This window comes from Calidris pugnax, unplaced genomic scaffold (assembly GCF_001431845.1).
Source record: "Calidris pugnax isolate Ruff unplaced genomic scaffold, ASM143184v1 scaffold24, whole genome shotgun sequence".
NCBI lineage: Eukaryota > Metazoa > Chordata > Aves > Charadriiformes > Scolopacidae > Calidris > Calidris pugnax.
The window spans coordinates 17,327,260-17,352,035 of NW_015090922.1; the positions used below are offsets into that span (position 1 = coordinate 17,327,260).

At 39.2% G+C, this 24,776-nt stretch overlaps 1 protein-coding gene across 4 annotated transcripts in view; it reads right to left on the minus strand.

The window, feature by feature from the left end:
• RASGRP3 (RAS guanyl releasing protein 3 (calcium and DAG-regulated)) overlaps positions 1-24,776 on the minus strand; it is a 57,301-nt gene that overhangs the window by 6,498 nt on the left and 26,027 nt on the right. For 3 of the 4 annotated variants that reach the window (XM_014950714.1, XM_014950712.1, XM_014950715.1), the window contains 12 exons: positions 23,390-23,580; positions 21,922-22,024; positions 21,213-21,275; positions 19,882-20,013; positions 18,493-18,640; positions 15,678-15,851; positions 15,148-15,264; positions 14,566-14,841; positions 7,818-7,895; positions 3,770-3,886; positions 2,511-2,626; positions 1,632-1,779 (listed from right to left, as the gene is read on the minus strand). In XM_014950714.1, coding sequence (XP_014806200.1) covers positions 1,632-1,779; positions 2,511-2,626; positions 3,770-3,886; positions 7,818-7,895; positions 14,566-14,841; positions 15,148-15,264; positions 15,678-15,851; positions 18,493-18,640; positions 19,882-20,013; positions 21,213-21,275; positions 21,922-22,024; positions 23,390-23,459 — 1,542 coding nt within the window. In that variant the 5' untranslated portion in view covers positions 23,460-23,580. The remainder of the gene's footprint in view (positions 1-1,631; positions 1,780-2,510; positions 2,627-3,769; positions 3,887-7,817; positions 7,896-14,565; positions 14,842-15,147; positions 15,265-15,677; positions 15,852-18,492; positions 18,641-19,881; positions 20,014-21,212; positions 21,276-21,921; positions 22,025-23,389; positions 23,581-24,776) is intronic. The other variant, XM_014950716.1, reaches the window with a different exon arrangement.

Consider the following 24,776-nt stretch of genomic DNA (forward strand, 5'->3'; position numbering starts at 1 on the left):
GAATCAGTGCATCAGTTTGAAATTAGGCTTCCACCCATGCCTGAGCAGCACTGAAACGCAGCATATTTTGTAGTTGGTTCCTGCCCTATCAGCCCAACCCATCCACAGGACAATGCCAGTGACTTCAGTGAGTTGACAGGAAAAATGACCTTATTTCCATTTCCTGTACAACCCCTTACTTATTTGTATTCCTGCACTGGATGTAATCAGGGAGACATGAAAAATCCAACAATGGCCCATTAGCAAACTGATGCAGGAGAAAAATATCTGGTGGAGAGGACATTGCAGGGCAGTCCTTGGGCCTTGCTTTGCTATGGAAGCCGTCCAAACATGAACCAAGTGTCACGAACGCAATGACGTCTTCCTGAGGCTGCAGGCAGCCTGGAACAAAAGGCTCAGGCCAGTGACCGCTCCTGCCCCGTCAGTCTGCTGGAGCTGTCAGCTCAAGAGCCCACCAGCACGCTCCTGAATCAGCACTGACCATGTCGCCTCTGAGTTTTTTGCTTTCTAGCGGAAATAGATGGCATTCCTTCTTCCCCGCGGCCTTGATCAGTTGTGACAGGGACCACGAGCATCTGAACGAGACTGACATATCGCAAAAGAAGATGGGAACAAGGACAAGAGCAGAAACACCAGAGCTGGTCTGAAAGGAGGCAGAGTTTTGCACTTAGCAGTGCTGTTATTGTTACTTTCAACCACGAAGAAATATTACTTAGTGGAAAAGTTCATGTAGTACAAGCTGGAGCTTTTGCTGCCGACAGCAGAGGCAGCTCTGCGCTGGAGAGCAGGGACGATGGTCTGAGTTTACACCCTGTACGTGGGCCACATGTAAGCAGGACATTGCCCTCTACCCTAATTGCTTTAGCTGTCTAATCGTGGACAGTTGATTTCAGAGGCGTTTGTGCATTAAAGTAACTTTTAAATCATAGTAATTGCTTTTCCTTTACTATACTTGATTTGAAATGGAAAAGTCAGAGGAAGTTTACAAGCAACACAAATGTGCACAAAACCAGTAATTTCCCAGCAACGTACAGAGCCCTCTAATAAGTGGCACCTGGTAAGTTATGGCTGAGAGAAAAAGCAAATTAAAAAACCCCAACAAATAAATTTAAAAAATTCTTATTGTACAGAACTGCTGGAAGCACTTTTGACTTCTTGACCAAATTAGAAGATCTGTTAATTCAATAGAGAACAGATTAAGTCTGTTACAGCCATTCAGAGAATTATAAACATAGCTATGTTGCCACGTACAATTTCCTGAGAACAGCTTTTGCTTCATCTACATCCTCTATTCCAGACACCCATTTTCCCTTGAGCTTGTTTACATGGGTAATCAAGCCGAATTAAAGAACTTAAGATAAACCAAGTAAAGCTATTCATATAGTCTCTAATGTCCTTTAGCTAACATAATTTTATTCTGTCTCCCCCTGCACCAGTAATTCTAACAAATGCCAGGCTTTAGGAACCACTAAAACAAAACCGGATAGCACAGCTACAACATAAGTAAATGTTTTGTGCTTCTGAATCCAATGAGATATTTGGCCAAGAGACTTTAGCAATGCGTGGAGCAAGTTTCACCCTGTCTACATTACATTGTGTTTAAGATATACCATTATTAAAAGCATACTTACAAATCCTGCACAGTGCTCACAGAAAGTTGGTTTAAGATAGGTCATTTCCTGGAAGTTATGTATAAATCCTGGTCCCATTTTACACTGGAACTGTGATTTAGCTCTCAGAAAGTAAGCCATCATTTCTTCTTTGCTTATAAGACCATCTCTGTTAGGGAAAAAAAGGTAGAGTAGATCTGTCACTGCTCACGGCACTGAACAGTTCAGGATTTTCTCATTGCAAAAAGCACACAAAACACATTCTCTGAAAGAGCTGCAATAGACTTGGCAGAAAAAAAACCCTTAGAGCCTTTGTGGTTCTTATCCTTCATTAAACAGCAAACACCGAACTTACAGCATGGACCTTGGTTTCTCACCTCTCACACAGACCAAGCATTTATGCCCCAGGTTGATGACCAGCCTTGACAGCCCAAGAGAACCTGGACAAGAATTATCAAGCCCAACTGGCTAGGAAATATACATTATATATACTTTCTAGGATACTTGCTGTCCTCTCTCTGCTACATATACTCATTTCCCCTGTCCCATACACAACTTGTTTGTTTCAACAGTCTGATGCCTGGTCTGGGTTCAGCACCTCCACTGTAATTTGACTGTACTCTAGGGGATTTGACTCAGTCCCAGCGGGAATTCTTCATTAAGTCATTACGTAAAAGATTTCTAAAGTACCAGGACTCCAACCTGGGTGGTCTTACAGGAGTGACTACAGCAGAAGCAGTTAAACAAGAACAGAATTCAGCCTCCGGTGATCCTCAGTTGCTTAAGCGAGGAGTGAGATACAAGAAGCTTGGGAGACATTGTTTCTTCAATATTTGTTTTTTTCACGAGTTTTTAAATTGAAGAAAAGAAAAAAACCCACAAAGAAATCTCCAAACTTACTGGTCTTTGTCCAGCACACAGAAAGAGTCCAGAAAGGGGAAGTTGGCAGCTATACTTTCAAAGTCTCCCTGAGAAATATAGCCATCGTGATCAGGATCGTAGTTCCTAAAGACGGACTGGGAAAAAAAAAAGGAAATTATTGTCCTAGTATCCAGCCTATCCTTAATCTATACCAGCTCTTCAACCTTAGAATTACACATAAATTAATGTTCAACATTAGTAATCAGATGCTCTGTTGCTTTGTTTTATTCTTTTTATTCCTACTTGGTATTTCAATATTCATATTTATTGGACTCTAGGGGAAAAAATGGCTAATTAAAGAAAGATTGACCTCAGTATCTGTCTAGTGATGGTCCTCCACACATCTTCAGACATAATTATTCTTGCTTTATTTTTCTTCTTTATTGGAAATGTCACTAAAATTCTGCCCCCTGTGCCTTTTTGCTTTGCCCAAGTATTATTCGACACTCTTACTAATAAACCCAATGCATTAAAGCACAACTCAAAGCAGCTTGCAAATGACAAAGACTGGCAAAACCAAGACAGTTGTAGAGAGTGGTATGAGGCTCTTGGTAAACTGTATCCATAACAGCGCCAAACGATGTTCTAATCCTGTCAATCTCAAGATCGTACATCCTGAAGAAGGCCAAAATTGTGGAATGGAGGAGCACATCTTCCCCACACGCACAAACAAGAACAACCCCCCACCCAGCACATTCTGGAAAGATTAAGGAGTTGCAACAAACTTCCTATTTAAACAAGCTACCACAGAGAGATTTGGATATGGAGTGATTTTTATCAACACATATGGCACTGACAAAAGCAATACAGGAACAGCATGTGCAGTTCTGGCATCACACATCAAAACAAAAATTAAACTTTTTTTTTTAAAAAAGCATTTACAAAAAGTAAACCACAAGATGTATTTGAAGTCTGAGTGAGAGAACTGAAGACTTTGTTTAAATTATCTTACCAACATAACCCCAGTTAATGATCTGTAACACAGACAAGGTCAGAATTTAATAGTTCCTCCCAGACCTAGTTATTAATTTGTAAAAAGAAGAAGGGAATCCTGCTTCATTATCTACAACACATTCCTGGTTCCTCTGCATGCTGCTCACATCACTAAAAGTCCCTCACACATCAACACAGTGGGGCTCAGTCTCTGCAAAGGAACCTGGTAGTGTTTGGTTTTGTTTGCATAATTGTAGTGTCAAACCTATTGTTTCTTCAGCCAATGTATTATTCAAAATACTTACATCTACCAGCTTTCTTATGTGCTTGTTAATGACTGTAGGGTCAGGTTTTGGTACCACTCCAGATGCCCACTCCAGTGGCACTACTGGCTTGTTAGGAGTCGTCGGGGAGGTAGGCTGCTGAGAGAGGGATCAGAACACAAGGATTTTTAAATCTGAATTACGACGTTAAATTTCCCATTAAAAGCATCTCTGTATGTCAGAGTGACAACCACAAACTACTCCACTTATAGCTTCAGTGGGGCTCTCCGTGGCACCTCACAGCTACACCAGCAGTGGTAGTGCCCAGAGGGCTCAAAAGCAAAACCAGGCAGACTTTCCTCACTGCCATCTCCAGAGGGTTCGACAGCAACAAGACTCAGAGGAAGAGGAAAGGAAGGAGCATCTCTGGAAACAGTGGGTGTCAGGAATAGGTAAGCCCAGAATCCTGCTGCTCTCCTTCCCAATGCAGCCCCCGAGGAACTTGCCATCACAACACAGCCTGGCCTCAGCTCCCTGCCAGAGGGACCGTGCCCAGGAGCCATGCAAGGGACTGGGCTGCGGTGGTCTGAATAAGTTAACGCTCCCTTTCTGTGCAGCAGCAAGAAGAGGGAAGAATGCAGGAACGGGAGCAGAACTGAGCTCAGCAATCCCGCCAGTTTCCAGACGCGACGTGCCAGGACGCACAGCTTAATTCATTTAGACAGCCTGAGCAGAAAGGGCACTAACCTTTAACTTGCTCTCCAGATAACACCAGCCAGACTATTTTATTTTGAAAACAGCTTGCTCCTGATGAAACAGTAGCTGACAGCTCACTTGATGCACAGACCACGCAGCCCGACTCCCTCTGTGCCACTGTGGTACTTTGGGAGAAGTTCTGGCACACAGCTCAGTTTGTTCAACTAGAAAATTTAGGATGAACCTGAACACAGTTTCAGGTAAAGCTTCAAAATCATCAGGCAGCAGGAAAAATGCTGCGAGGTATATTTCTCCTGCATCTGCCACTGGACATCCAGCAGGTGAAGCAGTATCAAGCAGAAAAAATTCCGTATGGTTTGGATCAGAAAGGATATGACCCACAGCCTCAAAAGGCTAATGATTGGCTGATGAGCAGGAAATCTGGGTCCCATCTGTCTCCCTATTAATTGCTGTGAGTTAAGAGGGAGATCGTTAAGCTGTCTAAAAATGTTACAGTTATTATTGTGTATAACAAAGTTATTGTAGACTTTGACATTACGACGAAAAATGGTCACAAGTTCATACTCTACTATGTTTGGTAGGGAAAAAAAGAAGGATCTATTAGTGGGTTGCTTTACTCATTTGGCTTTTCCTTATCAAATTGTCATAACAGCTTTTATCAGTTCCACAGTGGCTTGTGACTCATCATACAAATCCATATAGGTAAGTTTAAGAAAGAAAAAAAAAAATCCCTATATCCACAGAATTCAATTCCAACAGGAAATACAGTGAACCTGGACATCCATGCCAAAAGCACCTACAGAATTTTTTAATCCTAAACTTAATGTCACCACACAGTGATGGACCAACATGCTGGCAAGTGTTTTTTGCTCTATAAAATTATGCAAAAATGCAACGTCTTTTAAATACATTATGTTACATGAAAATATGTAACATGCCATTTGACATTATGTTCTTTGTGGTCAGAGAAGAAATTTGACATGTTTTTTCTCTTAAGAAATTCTTAAAGGGACTCAAAGCATCAGTATCAAAGTGTCAGAGAGGTGCTAGACAGAGTTTTTAACTCCTGATGGTCTAAGTGCATAATGGCAGAGAGACTGAATCCACTAGAGCATTCATCTTTCTTCTGGGCTATTTCATTTTTAATCTCATTCAATGTTTATGTTTTTTGACAAGTTGCAAGGAAAACTTCAGGTTACTGCCCACCAGCCAAAGGGAAATGTCAGTTCCTCCCATTTCACTCATAGACTCATACAAACAATCATAATTGTATTTATGTATTTGCAATGCATGCTATAAGGAAAGGTACTAAGCAGTGTCCAGAAACTCCCAAGCTGAATTTATTTGAACTTTCAGAAACACTGTATCTGGTCATGCTGTTAGTGAATCAGCCTGTATGTCCTGTCTGTTTCACCAACACTGGGATAATGCTGTCATAGATTTAAAAAGCATTTTAAGATGGATGCAAACACCTGTGTATTTTGGCATTTACATAAATTATACTCAGAAGCAGAAAACCTATGTAATTGTGTCTTCAGTGGCATAACTGCACCAGGCAAAGTTGTATTCTAGCCAACAGCTCTACCAGTAGAAATGCCCAACAAAAAGATAACCAATGTGCAGGGAAAAGCAGGACGCTGTGACACGGAGATGATACACTACAGCTGGTGGTCAGTCTTCAGTATTTTTTTAGGCTGCTGCACTGATTGAAGGGTCTCTTCCCAGTTTTAGCAGAATGAAAGTCTTGCTCAAGTCCCCGTTGACAGCAGGCTCATACGCTGCCACATCAGCTCCACTTTTGCCTCAAAAATGACTGCAGCAGCCTGAGGCGCTTCCTCTGCAGTGCACCTGCACAGGAGTTGTACCCGTACAACAATAAATCAAGGAGCAGTTGGAATGATGTAACTACAGTGCCATGTTGCTTGTGACAAATTTTTCCACATACAAAAGCCCTACAGATTCTTTCCCCTCTAAAATATCTTGTGTGCTTTGGCCCTCCATCAAAGGGATGTGTGCCTCAAATAGTCCAGCTTCTGTCGATTCAGCTGTAGCTTTCTACCCATGAGGGTGTGCAACAGCTCAATGTCACTGGTTATTCATTGATCATCATGCAGAAGTCTCCCACAGAAGTTCACAGCGCCGTTTATATCACTTTTGTCCTTCTGAAAGCTCAGACTGGAGATCAAAGCAGCAACGTGATAATTTTTCTCATTTATGGCAGTGGCCCATTAGTCCTTCCGCAATATAGAGCTGTAAAAACTCAACTTAGCTGGCACGAGGGAGCCAGAATGACTGTGACAAATGGGAACTATGATGGTCAAATCATATCCAACAAGGACTGGAGACTCAGTAATGAAATTCCAGGTGTTCAAGCTGAGTTAGTGTTGACTATGGAAATATTCAATACTTTCCTTATTATTGCTTATCATCCACCACCGAAAGCACACACACATAGTCCTCAAACTGGTCTCCGAGTGTGATAAACCATCTTAAAACCCAGAAAAGCCCTATACTTGTAAATTAAGGGGTTCTGCTTCCTTGCTTGTTTTTAAGAATACTTCAAAAATATAAAAAGCGCTGCAATGAATCACCTCAGACTGCTGCACTCTGCTCTCACACCCTGCAGGGCGTTTCCAGCCACCCTTAGCTTCTGCTCGTATCAGACTTGGGAGGACTCAGCCTGAAAGAATCCCACACTGGATATGATAGGTAATAAGGATGTTAACGCACTGATGAAGTGCTCAGAAGAAAGAGGAGTCCCCAGACTTTGGCAGCAGAAGAGAGAGAAATGCTTTAAGCGAAATTCAACCATTAATTAGGAGATTTATCTGCACCTTCAGACTTGCAAAGCATAATGAAAAATGCACCAATGCAGCATTATCTTTAGTTGCACATACTAAAAAAAAATTAGTATTTATTCTGAGGTATTTAAACATTGCTTGAAAGCCCAACATACAGCCAATTCTATATAAGCAAACAGTTTTTAAAACACTACAGCTAATGTTGTAGCTTACCTAAAACAAATCTTCGGACTCAGTGTTGTTTTATATAACTGCACCAGCATCCAGAAAATGAAGTAATGGTCACACAATAAATAATTGATGTATAAACTACAAAGGGTATCTTCACATAAAGCAGAACTATGTTTTCTATGACTTGCAGAGGTTTTGTTGAAAAATAATTAATAATGAAGTCTGGCACATTTACCTATTTACTTCTCCCAATATGCACTAAAACCTATAAATAGTGACTGCATAAGCACACTAAAAAGCTTTATGTGAATATGAATAAGGAAACATGTTAACTGTAATTGAAAAGTTTAATCAGCTGCATGCAGACAAAATATGTCAAAATGCAGTAAAAGATGACCTACAGATCTGGAGTTCCTTGGTTCCAGCACCAGTGAGAGCTTGTAGATATCATCCTCAGTGTGATAGAGGTCCAGGGACAGCTACGTGTAAGAAAGAGAAAAAAACCAGAAATGTTTATTAGTCTGGATTGGTTATGACAGGCTTTTTAGCAGAGATACAACTCCCTCTGAAGCTAAACAAAAAGTCTTGCTACTCAGAGCTCAGGATACACGCCAAAGCTGCTTGCAGCTTGTCACAGAGCTAACGTAACCCACGCTGGGGAGCACACATTGCTGCTCACGCCTGTCCTGATCCGATCAGGTGGTGTTCCTAAAGGCTGACACAACTTGCACCCCAACATGTCAAGCAAGAGGAGCTGCATGCTGACCTTCTCCAAAAGGGGACATTGGCACCAAAGACCACCCTTATGCAAAACACTTTCTCCTAGCAGTTCAACGGGCAGAGAAATAACCTGGTGAATACAAAAACTCCAGGAAATAAGTTGTAAAGGAGCTAGGCTAGAAGTGCTTCAGCCTAGTACACAAGTACTTGTATTCTGGTCCAATTTTGTTCCTGAAGAAGGGTCAGAGTACTGGAACTCTTCTACAGAGATCAGCCTGTGCAGCAAAAGCCTCTCTGGGAAGCCCTGGGCAGCAGCCGACAGAGCCCTGACACAGGCCCGGAAGGGGCAGACCAGATTTGGCATTGCTTTTGATGCTGCAAAGTGCTCCATGAAGAGCAAGCCCAGTTACTTTAGCCAGGCTTGGCCTGCTGCCCGTCCCCTCTCGCCAAGTAAGGCAAATTCCCTTTCAGCTTTAGACAAATGAAAGATTTTTCTTCCATGTTCTCATTCTTTTCCCTTGAGGATTTATTGAGAAAAAAGACGGGGCATAAATATGCTTACAGTAAAATGAATTTGTTTGGTTTTACTTTGGCAGCTGTGGTCTTGTGCCGATGCAGGACTGCCGTAAATTCCTCCTCAGTTGGAGTGATGAAGTAGAAAAGTAATCAACACTGTGGCTAATGTTTTGCAATGAGAGGAAAGGAACATCTCATGCTTCCTGTGATCATGTCCCTGCATTAAATGGCTTTGGAGTAATTGACATGATTTAAAGTTATCATCTACCTTGCAAATCCCCAGTTAAGCTAAGATTGAGTTAAAAGGATGTTTCCCAGCAGGCAGATAGAATTACTACTGACTAAATGACAGTGACAGAAGGTTATTTTTAGAGACCCTGAAGTGCTGGATTAGTAACAAGCAGGACCAGCAACACCATACTGTAGAATCACTGCTAGGAACCACCTTCTTTTAGGCAGAATTTTGTGCAATGAGTAAGATGGGAGTCATGCCCTTTCCCAAGACAGGCACACACCCAGGAGCAAACACATCGCTTTATAGATGTCTGGATTTTGCATTATTCATCTTGTCTAGCTGTAACACCACACCAATTTTGACCTTGGTAATTTGGTTACAGGCACCAGTGAAAGCCTGAGCATCCTGCAGGCTCCTTCAGCCAGCCAGCACGCTACTGTCACAAGGGAATTTAAGGACCTGTCCTAAAGATAATGTAGATCCAGTAACTGCTGTAACAAATATCATTCATGTACTTAGTTATTCAGTGACTGTCTTCTTGGGTTCCTGGGTAGTATACAATAAGCAGAACTCAGCTGGAGAAAATGATATTATCAGGTCAGGCTGGGATTGACAGAAGAGTTGTGAGTTGAAAAGGCCTTGCCCCGTTCCTACTAAAGAGTACAGTTTTCTCAGCAGGACAGATGAGCAGGTTGTGTTGTGGATTTTGGGGTGGAAATGCATTAGTATGAGCAAATTTGTATCTTGCTCTGTCTGAATTATCTGACCTTATCATAAGTAGCAGTTCTAACTTCATTAGGCACAATGTGCAAGCGCACGATATTGTCTAGTACAGAAGTTTCAAATACTAGCAAAAAAATTACAAGCATGATGACTATGCAGTTATATAAGTTCTCATTTTATATTTTATTTACAGTATTGCTCTTACAAATAAAGTATAATCAAAGTTTTCTTAGGACAATCTCTACAGAAGGTGGCAGTTTCTATTTTAGTTTTACTTTCATTGCTGTCCTATTTTTCCACGCAATTTTGGAGGAATTGAAGAGGGTGGAGGAGGGATCAGAAAGGCATGGCTTTTTTTATTTTTTTGTAAGTGGAACTTACTGAACACAAGTTAGGGAGGGTGACTTTCAATTTGATTGTTTAGATATTTCTCATTCTCTTCACTAGACTGTAAAAACGACTGGGACTTTCCAGTCATTTGCATATATTCTCAGAACAGGTTAGATAAATAGCTGTTGAGACCTAAAAATAGTGGGGGGAAAATGGTGGCACCAAATAAGTTCTAATGCAGTTAGTATAAATACACTGTGAACTATATGAGAGACTGAGATCTTCTTCCAGTCCACAGAAAGTGATGAAATATTTACCCACAGGCTTTTATTCATGTTGTGAAATAAAAACAACGTGGAAATACTGCACAGTAGGTAAGGAAACCCCATAAGCATCCTTACCAAATACAAGTTTTCTAATGATGAAAAAGTCATTAGAACTATTATATTCCTCTCTAGTGCACTGCCAAACTCGTGCTCAGGTCCTCTTTTACAGCTTCTTCTTAGCTCCAGGTTTTGGATGTCGGGGACTGGTACAGAACCAGGTACAGTCAGTGGAGATGGAGTGAGTGTGGCCAACAATGCAGGAAAGGAGGAAGAACCACACAGACTAAGAGCAAGCAGGCACTAAGGTGTGGGTCCATCTTTCTGTAACACACTCTGGCTGATGGGCAGCTGAGTCATGGCACATTTACTCCTCTTGCACATATAAGCCAGTATTATTTACACATGACAAGGGAGGACTTCCATCACTAGAGCTCCCTCTCAGCTTTGGCAGTCTGCTATGCCAGTAAGCCTGGCATTTGTTTCACTGCGCTCCATACAATACACCTTTGCCTTATTTGTACCATTTTACCTTCCATGCTAGATATTTTCTTCTTTCAGCTATTTGTTCAGAGCTAAAATTTTGTGAGCTAGCAGCTGATTTTTTATGCTGACAATAAGATGTGGGAGGGAGGCAGACTTCTAAATTTGTGTGCAGATATTTAAAGCAAGAGAGAGCCCGATTTTCCAAAACGCTGATCATTCAGCAGCTACCACTGAAGCTAGAGAGATTTAAATTTTCTTGTTCCCCAATCACCCTTTAGGTCTACATGCACAATAGCACCTGAAAAATGCCCATAAGAACCTTGACCAAGTGGCCTGAAGTTTACTACCAAGACCTTGCTCCAGCTTTTAAGCCAGCTCTCACTTCATAAGTCTTAACAGTCTCCCCAGATGTCACCATTTCCAAAACACTTGAAAGGTATCAGCTCCCCCAGAGTGGATAGCCGTCCACCACTGACGAAAAGAAAGGCCAGGGCAAATTCCCAGATGCCCACTTAGTCCATGAAATACCCATTTTATCTTTTTGTGCAAGTTGTTGGACTAGCTAACCAGCATCCAGTGATTTACTTGTCAAACAAGTACAGGCCAGGCTGTTAGCACTTGCTAAGTGTGGTGTAAAAGGCAATACTGCAAGGGATGGAGGCCAGGCAAGAGATTTACACATTGCTTATCAGGTCAAAACACCCACTAAAAGCCTGCCTGGACAGAAGAGGCTTAATGGAAAAACAGCAGAAGTGAACAAATAGTTGGGTCAGCAGATTCACATGCAGATGAATAGCACTAAAGCACTCTACACATTTATACACATTTACTAGTTTTGAAAGGGAGTTTCTCTAAATTAAAGATGAGGAAAAAAAATTACAGTTTACATTAGAGAGGGAAGACCTACCAATAAATAGAATACTTATTTCTTCAGGCTCTGAAAACTGAGGATGACTTTGGCAGCAAGGGAGGCTAAATCTGCTAAAAGACCATTTGCACGTAGCAAGGTCAAGTATTTTTAGTCAGTTCTTGACAGCTTTAGGCTTCAATCCTAGCTTTCTTCTTGTCTTTCTCTGACCCAGCCTATAATTTAAAACTTTCTTAGTAACAAAAAGATTGACAAAAGTATTTCACTTATTATATAAGTTCATTATTACTGTTTAAGAGACCACTGTAAAAAAGTACTGTAATGTATTCATATGTACAAATGAGGATAAAACTACATTTGGGAACAAAAGTGAGAATATTTGTAATATCATGAGATGTACCAAAATACAGGTCTAGGAACCTTTTGTAGAAATTTGTTTTTATCCTTTCCAGGAGTCACCATCTTAAATCAAAATTCCCACACTATCAAACCTACTTGAATCACAACTACAATTCCAGTGATTACTATGAAGGAAAGGTTTTAAGATTCCTACAGCTGACTACTAAGGATACCTATGGCTGTCTCCATCATTACTGGAAGGTACCGCCATGAAATCATGCCAATAGGTAAAAAGCAGCACAAGTTAGTTTTAACCCATGATCAGGTCTGTAATCAACACTGCAGCATGCAGCTTTGTTTACTCACAATCAGATTGGCTCAACTATAACCAAAATCAACATAATTATAGTAAGTGCATAGTAAATGAAAAAGTACTCGTCACAGACTCAATTACTTCTGATAAAAGAAATATACTGAGTTAAATATTATGTAGATAAAAATAAAATCCATAACACTTAGTTAAAAACAAATGAAGCAAAGAAACTATTAAAAAAAAATTGAAAAATACAATGATGGTAATCAACCTGCAAGGTCTTAGAAAAAATTGAAGCTTTCTGCTCCTTTTGGAAAGCAGGCTGTCACCCAAAAGAGAGAAGAGCAGCTAATGAAAATGTCAGCAGTGGTTCAGCTTCCATGTCTCACTTCACATTGTTTAATTTCTGTCCTTCTGGGCTCAGTTTCTTATTGCTCAGTTCTCTAAAACCTGAGGTTCCACTTCCCCCTACTCACAGCCAAGCTTGTAAGAAACCATGAACTTTCAGAAACAAGCAAGGGACGGCAAGAATGGCACAAGATAAGGCACCTCTCAATGCATACTAAAACAAAACAAGGTAATAAATACCTGCCTTTATAGTCTACTATTTTCATTAGGTGGGTGTTGCAGTGGGCAATACACAGTCCCTTCTCCCCACTGTCCCACCAGCTGCGATTAGGACTTGTTCCCAGATGGCTCCATACAAAGTGCAACAGGAGAAGGTTCTCTTGGTCCCCCAAACTTTCCCATTCCTCATTACTATGAAGCCACAGGTATATCCACACTGTCTTGGTTGCATCAAACTCAGGCTCATACTTGTCAGCCTCCGTAGTGTAAACCCCTGTACCTGATCAGTCCCAGCATAAATCCACCACAAACTACAATCTCTGCTTAATTTCTAGATAAGCACATTTTTGAGCATTTTGAAGTAAAGCATAAAAAGAAAAAATACAAAGCTCCTGCCAAATAGTCCTCAAGTTAAGGCATTTATGTAGAATGAGCCAGGCAATAAGAGTCACCTCAAGTTTGTGACCTGACTGAGGAAAAACTGGAATTTGGTTCCCAAATCCCCAGGGAGTAAATTTAGAGAAATTCATGCTATCCAACAAAATAAACACTAGAAAAATCCTGAAATCTGCCCTAGTTACACACAGACCTTGCTTGCTTATAAGTTTATTTTAAAAATAATTCTACTGATTTAAGGGGAGCAAAGAGATTCTTTTTCAGTCTGGATTAGCAATCTGAAAGACAAAGTCAAATAACAACAATAAAAACAGCATAAAACGATTACATGTTAAGAGAACACCTTACCTAATGAGACATATTTCAGACTACTCTCAGGTGAGTAGGTGGCCTTTATTTGCTTACAACATCAACTGGTTTGTAAGAAACAACACTGCTTTTTTTTCAAGTTTCACAGGTTCTAGCTTTAGTTCCAAGACACTGGTTTTTGCCCGTGACCTGAACAAACCATGGTGTTGGGTCAAACACTGCTGCAGTTAACATCAGTGCTAAAATGACTAAACGTCAATACAAACAAGATTTGGCCTGATGGTTCAGGCTCCATGCTTCAGTGTGTTTTAAAATACAGTGTAGTATTTATTAAAATGACAGTAATTGTCTACATATCAAAAAGGGGACTCAAGATTAATTCATTTTAGCATTGTCAGTTGCAACTTTTTTTTTTTTAAAATGTGTTATTCAGTCTTTTTGAAATCTCAGTTTCCCTTGGTTTGAAATGGGACATTCAAATCTGTATCTGTAATTTGTGTGTGCAAGTTTCAAACCACCCCAAACGTAGCCACTGCCAAGAGGGAAGGGGAAGAGGAGAGGTTGCAGGGGGACCTTAACACCATTCAAGAGCATTTTTATTTACTGGATAGAAAGAGTACTGTGTTGCACACAAAGCACAGGGGAGCAGGAAGAGATGGCCAAGTTGGAATGGCACTTCTGTGTCCATGTCAACAAGTCACCTGAACTTTGCACAAGAGACATAAGCCTCAATTCATAGTCAGAACTTTGTTTATACTTCTCCTAACACAAATACAGCTCTTCTTCTGTCTTCCTTAAAATAATTAATTGATAACAATCTTATTGCCACTTCCAGGTATCATATACTACAGTAATGAAACTCTGACTTTATTCACACCTCATGTGAACTTGTTTCTGTTTTGTATTCTCTCCCTTTTCTTTTGCAGAACTGGGATAACAATGTGCACTTATCTCTATAGATACGAACATTCCTACTGATATTCAACCTCTGAATCACTGAAGTAAATTGATTCTTAATACTTACGGTTAGCAGGTTAATTAAATCCATATTAGGCTCTAAATGATGAGAGGCAGTTTGCAGGGAAACCAGTTCAGTCAAGGTGATGGAAAGCTGCTGCATTTTCACTATGTTAACTTTGTTCTCATCTATCCAGTCAGGAAAAATGACATGGACAGCAATCAAGTCCTTTAAATGAACTCCTAAAATAGGAATTTTGAAGCCAACACAGTCAGCAAAAGCCTTGCGGTAGTTGCAGTAGTTTCCATTGGAAGAAACCAGCTCTGTCATTTCGTTCCAGTCCTACAAATAGCCAGAGAAACAAGACTCTGTGAAAGCATTCATAGTATTTCCTTAATCTGTTTTAAATGAGCACAACTCATGTCAGGGTGTCAACAGTGTTAATTTTCTCTCTGGCACAAGGAATCAAGCAGAAGATCTCCATGAGCTGATCCTTCTCCACCAAGAGGAATACAACTAAGGTGTCTTTTAGGATGACCTGCCATGCTCCAAGTATTGTGCTGGTGAGACACCTGCACTGCAGAACCCATCAGACCTCAAAGAGGTCATGTTCTGCACAATATGTCCATATTCTGTAGTCCACCATACCTTTGTGACTTCTGAAGACAGATGAGAATGAGTTTCTTTCAGACGAGAAATAGAGCTGTGGCTTAGACCTCCCACAACTGCCATCAGTGTGTTGAAGTTCTGGAGGTGAAGGAGCTTCTGTAGGAGAGATTGATCATGCATAATTAAAAATCAAGGAAATACATGTGACAGATATCCAGTGTCACACATGACAAGCAAAAAGAGACAACCTACCACTGCTAAAGCAGAAATCACTAAACTGGGGAATGTAACAGAATGGTTCAGCATTTCTTTTTTTAATTAGCTCCATAAGAAATACACAGTAGTGACAGTTGATAACTGCAATGCCACAAAGAAAGAATATTTTATAGCTATGTCTGCTAGGTAAAAAATGCAGACATATCACACCCAAGCAAATACCCTGCAGTGATGTTAAACAGGCTATTCACTGAGGAAACAGCATAAAGAGCATCCAGTGCGTTTGTTCACTGCAATCTATGTTTGTATTATTGCTTTAAACTGGAGGAAAAGGACTCATATGCAAGACTTACCTGTGCAACATTGATAAATTTTGTGATTACTTCTGCCCTTTGCTGGGGTGTTGGTTTGTTGAGAACCATGAGCTGGACCCATTTGGAAATGCCATTAAATAAAGCAATAGATCTCTCCAAAGTAGGATTGTCCTCCAAGCAGCCATGGATCACATAGCTTTGGTAGTCTGTGAACTAAAAGAGGAAAGGCATTTTCAATAAAATGGAGGAAAACTTAAGAATCAAATTAAAGCTTTGATCATTTTTTCCTTTTAAAGTTCCTCATATTAGAAAGTGGCCAAGACTCAGGATCAGCAGACCCTGCTGCACATCGGTTCTTTCTCAGAAGTTTTTAAGAGGTGGTGGGGTTTTTTACTACTTACATGTCAACTTAAAACTTCAGTGTTTGTGTGTCAAGTAATACAGCAATATGCATGACAAGCATGATTACTACTTCCATGGAATCACCTTTCCCATAATTTACCCGACACTTACAAGATTTTATTCTGTGGAATTTTACTTCACATCCTCATGGCATAATATTCTATAGGAGTTATCTAGTGCTACAAACAAGAAGTATATAAATAAGAGCTTTCACCCCACTCCAATATCCTGACCAACTCCATTGTTAATGTCAAGAGGGAACTCTTGGCCCCACTGAAATCAGGAAAGAAAAAACAGGAGTTCTGTCATCCTTCAGAGGAGCTGGAACTGCATCCTAAGAAGCTAACTATGCACCCATTTTCTTCCTATGTGGAAAAAAAAAATATCTGTAGCACAAGGAGCTACTCCTGCTAAATCCTACTTCTTTTTATGTCGTTGTTCAGTCCCTGTGTGTTCACGGACATAGTTCTATGTGGGAGAGCTACTGCTCCTAAGAATTAGATTTCCCTAAATGTTTAGAAAACATTTTTCAGCTGGCCCTTTGAGATGGATTTTCAGAAGCTTATGACATAACTTCAGCTTGTGCAGGGAGCTGATAGCAATGGCAGCCAACACAGATTTCTTGGTCTCAGCTGATCAAAAATTGCCTGTTAGAGGACTATATGATCGCACATGTTCTTACACACCAGATGCTCCTCTCAGAGCTGCAGATAAACAGCATCTCAGTGTTCAGATACTTTTAAATATTTTGTTATAGTTATCTAACCTATTTAAAAAAACATGGAGAAACCAAAGACAGGATTCAGACTAATAATTTGTACAATTACATTTCTTTGAGATAACACCTTCATCTACCTTGCAAAAATAAGTGACATTTACATTTCCAAAGAGTTTACAGCAAATCACCTGGTCTCACTGACACCTCCGAATAAATGCTAGTTGTTTCTCTGTGGCAGTTCTTAATTGGTCTTTAAATTACATTAGTGATACTGGGCTCATTTTTCAACTTCTATGTTTTGAGGTGTGCTCTTCACTTTATTTCCTGGAAATGTACCATTCTTACAGCTTTTTGGTTATCCACCTCATATAAACAAGCAATTTTTCAAACCTCTTCATTGTATTACAGGATAGTATAAGATTAATTAATTCTAATTGGTTGCAGAGAGACATCTGAGATAGCAAAATTCAAGCTGAAGAATTAACAGACAAAGTAGAAACAGCATGGAAAAAAAAAAACTCATTGCAGGTCCAAGTTTTCTTTCTGTAATTCCCAAAGGAATTAAAATGTATCTTAACCCTAGTTAGAAATCCATCCCTTTATTCTTGTCCCTCCTTCTTTCTTTGAGGTTAGCATTGCACAGATCACAGTAGGGTGTTTTCCCATGATTTGAAGTCTAGAGTAATAAACCTTTGAATGTAGTTAAATGACATCAAAAGCGATTCTATTTAGACTGGTCTCAGCTCCTCATTGATCTCTTTTTCCTTCCTCTCTTGAAACAAACAAAAAACCGCGTATATTTCTCTTAGGTTTTGGGTTTGGTTTTTTTCATGCTTCTAAATACTTTTTTAAAAGTCTAATTTTTTTCCTGAAGAGAACTTGTCATCTTGAAAACTTACTGCTTCCATTTGCCACCAGATACAGTGGCATCGTGTTACTTTTTCATATAGACATTTGCCATCAGAAATCAGTCTTTCTTTTGGCATTTGTGTTACTCATTTGTTTCCTTGTAATTTTTACTTTCATTTTCACCCATTTTTGCCTCTTGTTCATGTACAATCCTGTGCGAAAAGAAGCAACTGTATCTTAATTTTTCAACAGTGCCAAAATGGGAGAAGGAGGAAAGAGAAGTTGTGCTGCCTCTGTTCTCTTCTTAGCCAACTGGCTAAGTCCCTGAGGAACATTATCTCAGAGCTGACCCTTCTTGGGGCAGGGGGCCGGCCCTGAGTCCTCCTGAGATCCCTTCCAACCTGTTTACCTTCTAGTCTTAAGTTGGCAAATGAAAGGACAGTTTCTGAAGAAGTGGTTAGGAGTGAATGGCGACTACAGACAGACTACATATATTTCAGTCTCTTCAAAAATTATTCATTGCAAAGACTCTGATGTGTCCTGAAAAGTAATTAACTGATTTCCTCAGAGGGAAAAAAAAAACCCACCTGAAGATTTTGAACAATAATATTAGTTTAATCAATTGCTGCCACACATGGCTGCAGTAGCTTTTAGCAGAAATTTCTACCCAGAATTTCTCCACAAAATTAACTTCTATCACTAAAAGCATCAGTCATGAAAAAGATTAAGGAAGCATTGGTGCAGCCATGGCTATGTACATCATAGGATTATAAAGATTTACTACACTGAAATGTCGAGGGAAAAAAGACATAAATGTTAAAACCATGTGAACGCTCTTTAAAGACAGGCTCCTAATTGCAAGTGACAAAGTTTTAGGCTTCTTACTGAAATTCTCCTAAAAGATTTATGCTCCAGAAAAGTGAGATGTTCAGCAAGCTCAATGGGCTCCAGATGGTCAAACAGCAGGCAGGCTTTTCCTTTCTTGGAAATCCTCTTCCTCTGTGTAACTCTTCTCATCCAGTCATAGGAAGGACTGCAACAGAAAATAGGCACAATTCTCATTTCTGTTTGGGTACATGTGAGTATAGCAAGTGGTTTGCACACATAGTATAAAATTACCAAGAAACAGATCATGAGCTTTCTGCATAACAGAAGATAAGAGTTTTGGAGGCACTACTACAAATGATAAATCATAGCAGGTTCCTATCAGAACAAAAGGACAACATACTCTTTTCTATGATATAGGAAGACATAATTAAAAAATGGCTTAGGAATACATGAAGAACAGGTCACACCAAATTCTGATACCAAATTAAAAAAGACTTGAATAACATCAAGAATTAAATTTTACTTTCTAGGATCACAGGTCCATGAAATAATGGAACAGCAGAAACAGTCAAACAGCTAACAAAACAGTAAGAAGTGGGTGGACAAAAGGGTAAATCATTTGCTTGCAAGCAATGGAATAATTCCTACCCCTATTCAGCAAAAGCACTTCAGAGAGCAGAAAGAGGTTGCAAGCAATATTTTAAAGTAAAGATTTAAGAGACAATATTCATGTGATTTCACTGGTACTGTTCTTGCAGGAAGCCTTGCAACCTTCATTGAGATTAGTAGTGTTGCCCTTCCAGGCTACTATGACATTTTAAAATAAGGAAAAATCACTATGCATATGCCATATATGAAAAGAAAATCTACATTATCAGGTGAGATAGAAGAGCCTGTCTGGCGATCTTTAAAGGTAACTTCCATTTCAGTATGTCAAGGAAAAAGCAGTGTAATCATTCTATGCAATAAAACTACAAATGTGAATGCTAAAGATTATCTAGTTAAATCATAGGAAAGAACTACAGAGAAAGCCATTAGAAAAAATTAACAGGTTACTGATGAGAGAACAAAAAGCTTCCCTGAGAAAATACAAGATTTACACAACATGCCAGTCATTGCATTGCTTGTCATTCTGTAAGAAAAATTACAGGAAAATAGTAATGTTAATCATTTAATTGGCACTAGCTTTGTCAGGAAAATTATTTCTTTCCTGTTTATATTAAAAACGTACATACAGATAAGAATATTCTCGGTACTGCAACATTACAACTAGAATTCCAAATTTTTAGTAACTTCAAATTTAGAAGACAATATAATCTTTTTGTAACTGCTATTTTGTTCTCTCAAGATCAAGATAGCCCTTAATATTTTTATATTTTGCACAGAACTAGAATTCTGTTGTTACAAAGACAGAGAGAGGGAGGTTGATGCTTATAACATCCTTACATGCTGGAGATATCAATGAGATGAATGTGATCCTCATATCCCAGCTGGTTGGCTACTTCTCGAAACTCTTCAGTCAAACGAATCAGCCCAAGATCCAAGTTAAACTCCGCAGGAAATTCCAAAATCCAGTATCTGAAATCCATAGACAGTGGCTCAAAGATACTCTGGGATTCAGGTGTAACATTCAGTGGTTGCATATATATGCTCACATTTTATTCAATATGACTTATAAATATTTCAGACCCAGTTGCCTTTGGATGGAGAGGGTGGAATACCCCAACTTGTTGCTGCTGTGATGATCTGTGACACTGAAGTGGGAAAACTCACTTTATCATATAATTTCCTTTGGTTAACTCACCACAGCACAACACAGCAGCATTCTATTGAAATGCAAAATTAAAGCGGTGCCTCAGGTGACACACACAAAAGGCACACACAGGTGTCCTGACTCACAGTGCATGGACACCCAAATGGCACTTGCCTCATTCCTTGTCCAAGTGAGACACTTTGTCTGCTCAGAAAAGATTTTTTAATGAAGATGGAAATGTGAATTTGAGTGGTAGTTTGATCACAATAATCGTGCAAACAAGATGTGTCCTCCACTGTTTAAGGGGATATGGAAAAGACTTTATCAGTCCTGCTTTCAACAACCCCCTTTGCCTTTCTTCACAGTGATATAACTTAGCTCAGAGTAAGGAGGAAAAAACATTTGTCTGAGGAAAGCGGGTTATATCATGTTAACTTAAAAATTCATGCTTTCTCTTGTATGGAGAAATGTTCCTACACAAGCACAGCCTAACACATGAAAGCTTTGCCATAGAAACAAGGTCAGAAACAGCCGGTGCAAGAATCAGAACTCACCCGACATGTAATAGTTTTGGCATCTCTAACACACTCCTGTCATCATACATTATGTAGAGATTGCATGAACTGACGCTGACAGCCCACAGACAATCTTCTTCTACCACAACATATCACATCTTGAAGCAAAATGTGTCTCTCCTCTGTGTAGCACTGAACTAGTCTCGCTCTAAGAGGTGTCACACTCAAACACCAAGAAAATCACAGCACAAGTTTTCAGTCAGCTTTTTAGTTCAATGCAGTTAAGTATCTTAAAGGCTGGATGGCTCAACTTAAACAGCTGTTTTCAAAGCACAGAAATTAACTCTTTACTACGGACTGGAGATCAAGTTAAAACAAAAAAAAAAAAAAGAAAAGAAAAGCTTTATATTTCCATGGTTTAGTTTTAACCTTTACAAAAAAGAGACCTACATTGACAGTATTCACAGAACAAGAAAACCAAAATGCTAGAGTCCCAGAAGCATGCTTACCTCATGAAATAGCAGATTTTTAATCTAAATTCATTGCAGTTCTCCCCATTGGCATCTCTATATGTAGGCTAGTTAAAGAAAGCTTTGTGTGCCTTGATTCAGTAATGTTTTTTCATCCACAGAGGACTCTGACACTAGACCAGCTGAATAAAAACCAGTATCAAACTTTTCTTCTAGAGGTAATGACAGTGTACTCTGATATTTCATTCACTTTTCACAGAATCTCAGGACACACCATTTCCTGGCTGCCACTTTGTTTTTTGCCCTAGCAAAAATGCTTCTATTATATTCTTCTGAATATTTTGCTGTATGGTTTCTTGCCAGCTCTGGCTAATCAAATATGATAATACTTCTGGTTACTGAATTATTTATGACATAGAGATGACAAGTAGGTTCTTAGCTACCACTGAAAGTTCATGCTAGTCCAAGGCCAGCTGGCTATTACATTTTTGACAAGTTATCTTGGTAATATATTTCCATTTATTCAAAGTTAATTCAAAGTATGCCTCAGCAAACTTCTACATATCAAAAATGTCCACAACCAATAGCAGAAAGAAGAATCAGACTAGGCTTGACCTTTTGGGCTGAAAAAATCTCACCCCTAAACCTTCTTTGTCGCTAATTAATTGACACATTTTTACATGCAGTCACAGGAACAATCTGCCTTTGACATTTTAATATCAATTTGTAGGACTTCCTGAAAGGATATATGGCCAGAAGCTTGCCAGCCAGCTCTGTGGAAGGCAGATACCACCGGTGCATTAAAAGAAAGGTTCTTGGCAAATGGCTGGAGCACCGATTTCCTTTGTCATCTGCAAAAGAGAAAAAAGTGAGTTAACCACATTATTCATGAACAGAGAGGAGCTTTTACTCTTCAAGCGGAGCCAGGGAGAAAGGATCAGAAGTGGAAATGTTGGGTCATTATCTACCAAACACGCAGGAAACAAAACCAAAGAGCACAAGTGCTCCTTCAGTGATAACTACTGCTAGATTGTATTGGTAGGTAAAAAAAAAATAATAAAATAATCTGTGTAGATAACAGGCCCTAGCCAGAAAAATGGGGTATGGACCGCACTGTGCTAAACATTATACAAAGAGACTGCCAGTAATCCAAACAGCAAATACAAAGTTAATCCACCAAAACGGTGGGGAGATTGTTTATGTACAACCACTTCCAATGTACCACTGAAACTACAGAAAGAGTTATTCCCTGGCAGGCTGGCTGACCATCGGTGTTTCTCAACATCTCCAATCTTACGTTATTCTCTGTCACTCTTTCAAAAGGACAGTAGATGATATGCATGCATGAAACAGGAACCACACATGGACAACACTTGACAAGAGAGTGTATATACAAGGAAGAGAGGCATTACTTCCAACAGACAACAAGTATATAGGCTCTGCTACCTCTCATTAGGTATTTAGAACAACAGGTTTGATGGAGGTTTGCAAACATGTGGGGCTGCACTATGCTCAGTAGCAATGTCTGCCCCTTAATTATTTAATCTCTCACACATTTAGATACTTACTTCTGTCCCCATGGAAAAAAAAAATTAATACCTTGTTGAAATCAAAAGCTGCCCTGCATTCAAGAGAATCCAAATGTAGCTTTGTGAAATAAGGCCTCATTTCAAAGCATTAAGCTCATCCATGAACTCATCTGACTGCAATGTGACAAATGTCATGATAAGCGGTGTTATGGATCATGGTCTATTCCATCACTTCTCTCCCTCAGACCTGGTACATCCCATTTTAATAAGAGTAAAAAGATTACATGAGCCTTAAGTCATATTATTGCCAATTATTGCTTGATGATTCAGAAAACCTTTCGAAAAAATGACAGGTCAGAAAGGCAGCTGTGTAACCACTCACGACAAAGATCAATGCCAGAAATAACTCCTTGAATAATTCAACTAAACACTTCTCTTGGTGAAGGCAGTATTTTAAAAACTACTATACCCTCCATTGTGCATCATCTGTATTAAGAAAATTTAATATAGTGTGCATATGATTAAAATTCTGGCCCGTGTGATTCTGGGCCAAAATGAAACATGGAAAATTTTACAGAACAGAAATGTTGTTTGCCAGGGGAAAGACTGGCTAAATCAAAGAACAGCAGGGGTTATATTACAAGATTAATTTCAAGAACAGCAAAGTAAAATATCGAAAAAGCGTACCAAACATTTCAATACAAGCATTCAAAAGCTCATCTAATGTTGCAGCCCTCCCAAGAGTGTTTGACTCCATTGTCCTTTAATTGATGTCAAAAAAAAAGAGACATTTTCACCAAGTAGAAGGATGTTTCTTCAGCTGCACAGCTTTTTCACTTTATTGTTGGTTGCATTCTTAGCTGGACTTCAAGGAAAATCTGAAGAAAGTAAAAGAAACCATAATTATATGATTATATGGGAGACTTATCAGGATGCAATGTTTACAGTTCAACTCATGTTTTCTATAAACTGTTTTTTCCCCAACATGATCCAAAGCACGTGAAAGACTGCTGTAAGATTTCCCTACATTCCAGCTTGTGTTTTTAAGTGTTGTCCAACTGTTTGTCCACTAGCACAAAATAAATCCATAGCAAGGGTCATAAAACAGAAACCAGATGGTAAATGAGGGCATGCATGTACAATGACGCACATTTTGTTCAGGTCATTTTATTTACACTTGATAAGTCACTTTTTGTTAATAACCCTGCTTTTATTTTTTTAAGCATAACCATTTTTTTCTCTAGTGTTACCAGTTCATGTAATGCTAATGGTCTTAATTGGAACAGACTGCATAAAATGTTTAATGAAGTTGATAGCAAACATTAAACTAGGAGGCGATTTTTCAAAGAACCTTAATATCAGTCCCTACAGCTTTTTAAAATAAATCTTCCCACAGTAGCTGAGCACTCACAGAAAGCTGAGCACATACAGAAACTTCTAAATTGTACCATACATCTACTGTGCATTTAATTACCAAATATCCATTTACCTGAAAGATGTACAAAATACTGTTGCAAATCCCTATGTTACAGTAGCATCCCTCCAAACAGCCTATCTGACCACTAAAGGGTTTTATTCTCATAATACTTCTAAAAGAAGAAAAAAACCATTTCCACTGGAGGAAGAACTGGCTGACTGGGGCTAAGCCACATACCCACAGCTGAGCCAAAACCTGATATCACATCTCTTGACTGCAGACTCCAACAACCACAACCATTACATCATTATTTGTATGATGAAGAACTGCTGTTCTACTAGAACAATAAATGCCTTGTCTATATCATGCCACAATGGTATCCAACCACACCAACACCTCTAGAGATGCACGAGTAAAATACAACTACAAATTTCATCCACATAAATTAAATAAAATATATTTTGATAGTCAATGGCCCAACACGTGAGAAGCACAACATATAATAATACACGTATACAAACTTGCATAATAATGTAATATATATAATATATAAAAATATACATAATATATATATAAAAGTACAATATATGTATATAACACATACACATAATAGATGTAAAAAATTAAAAAACTGGAAATAAGTGGTTACTATTAAAA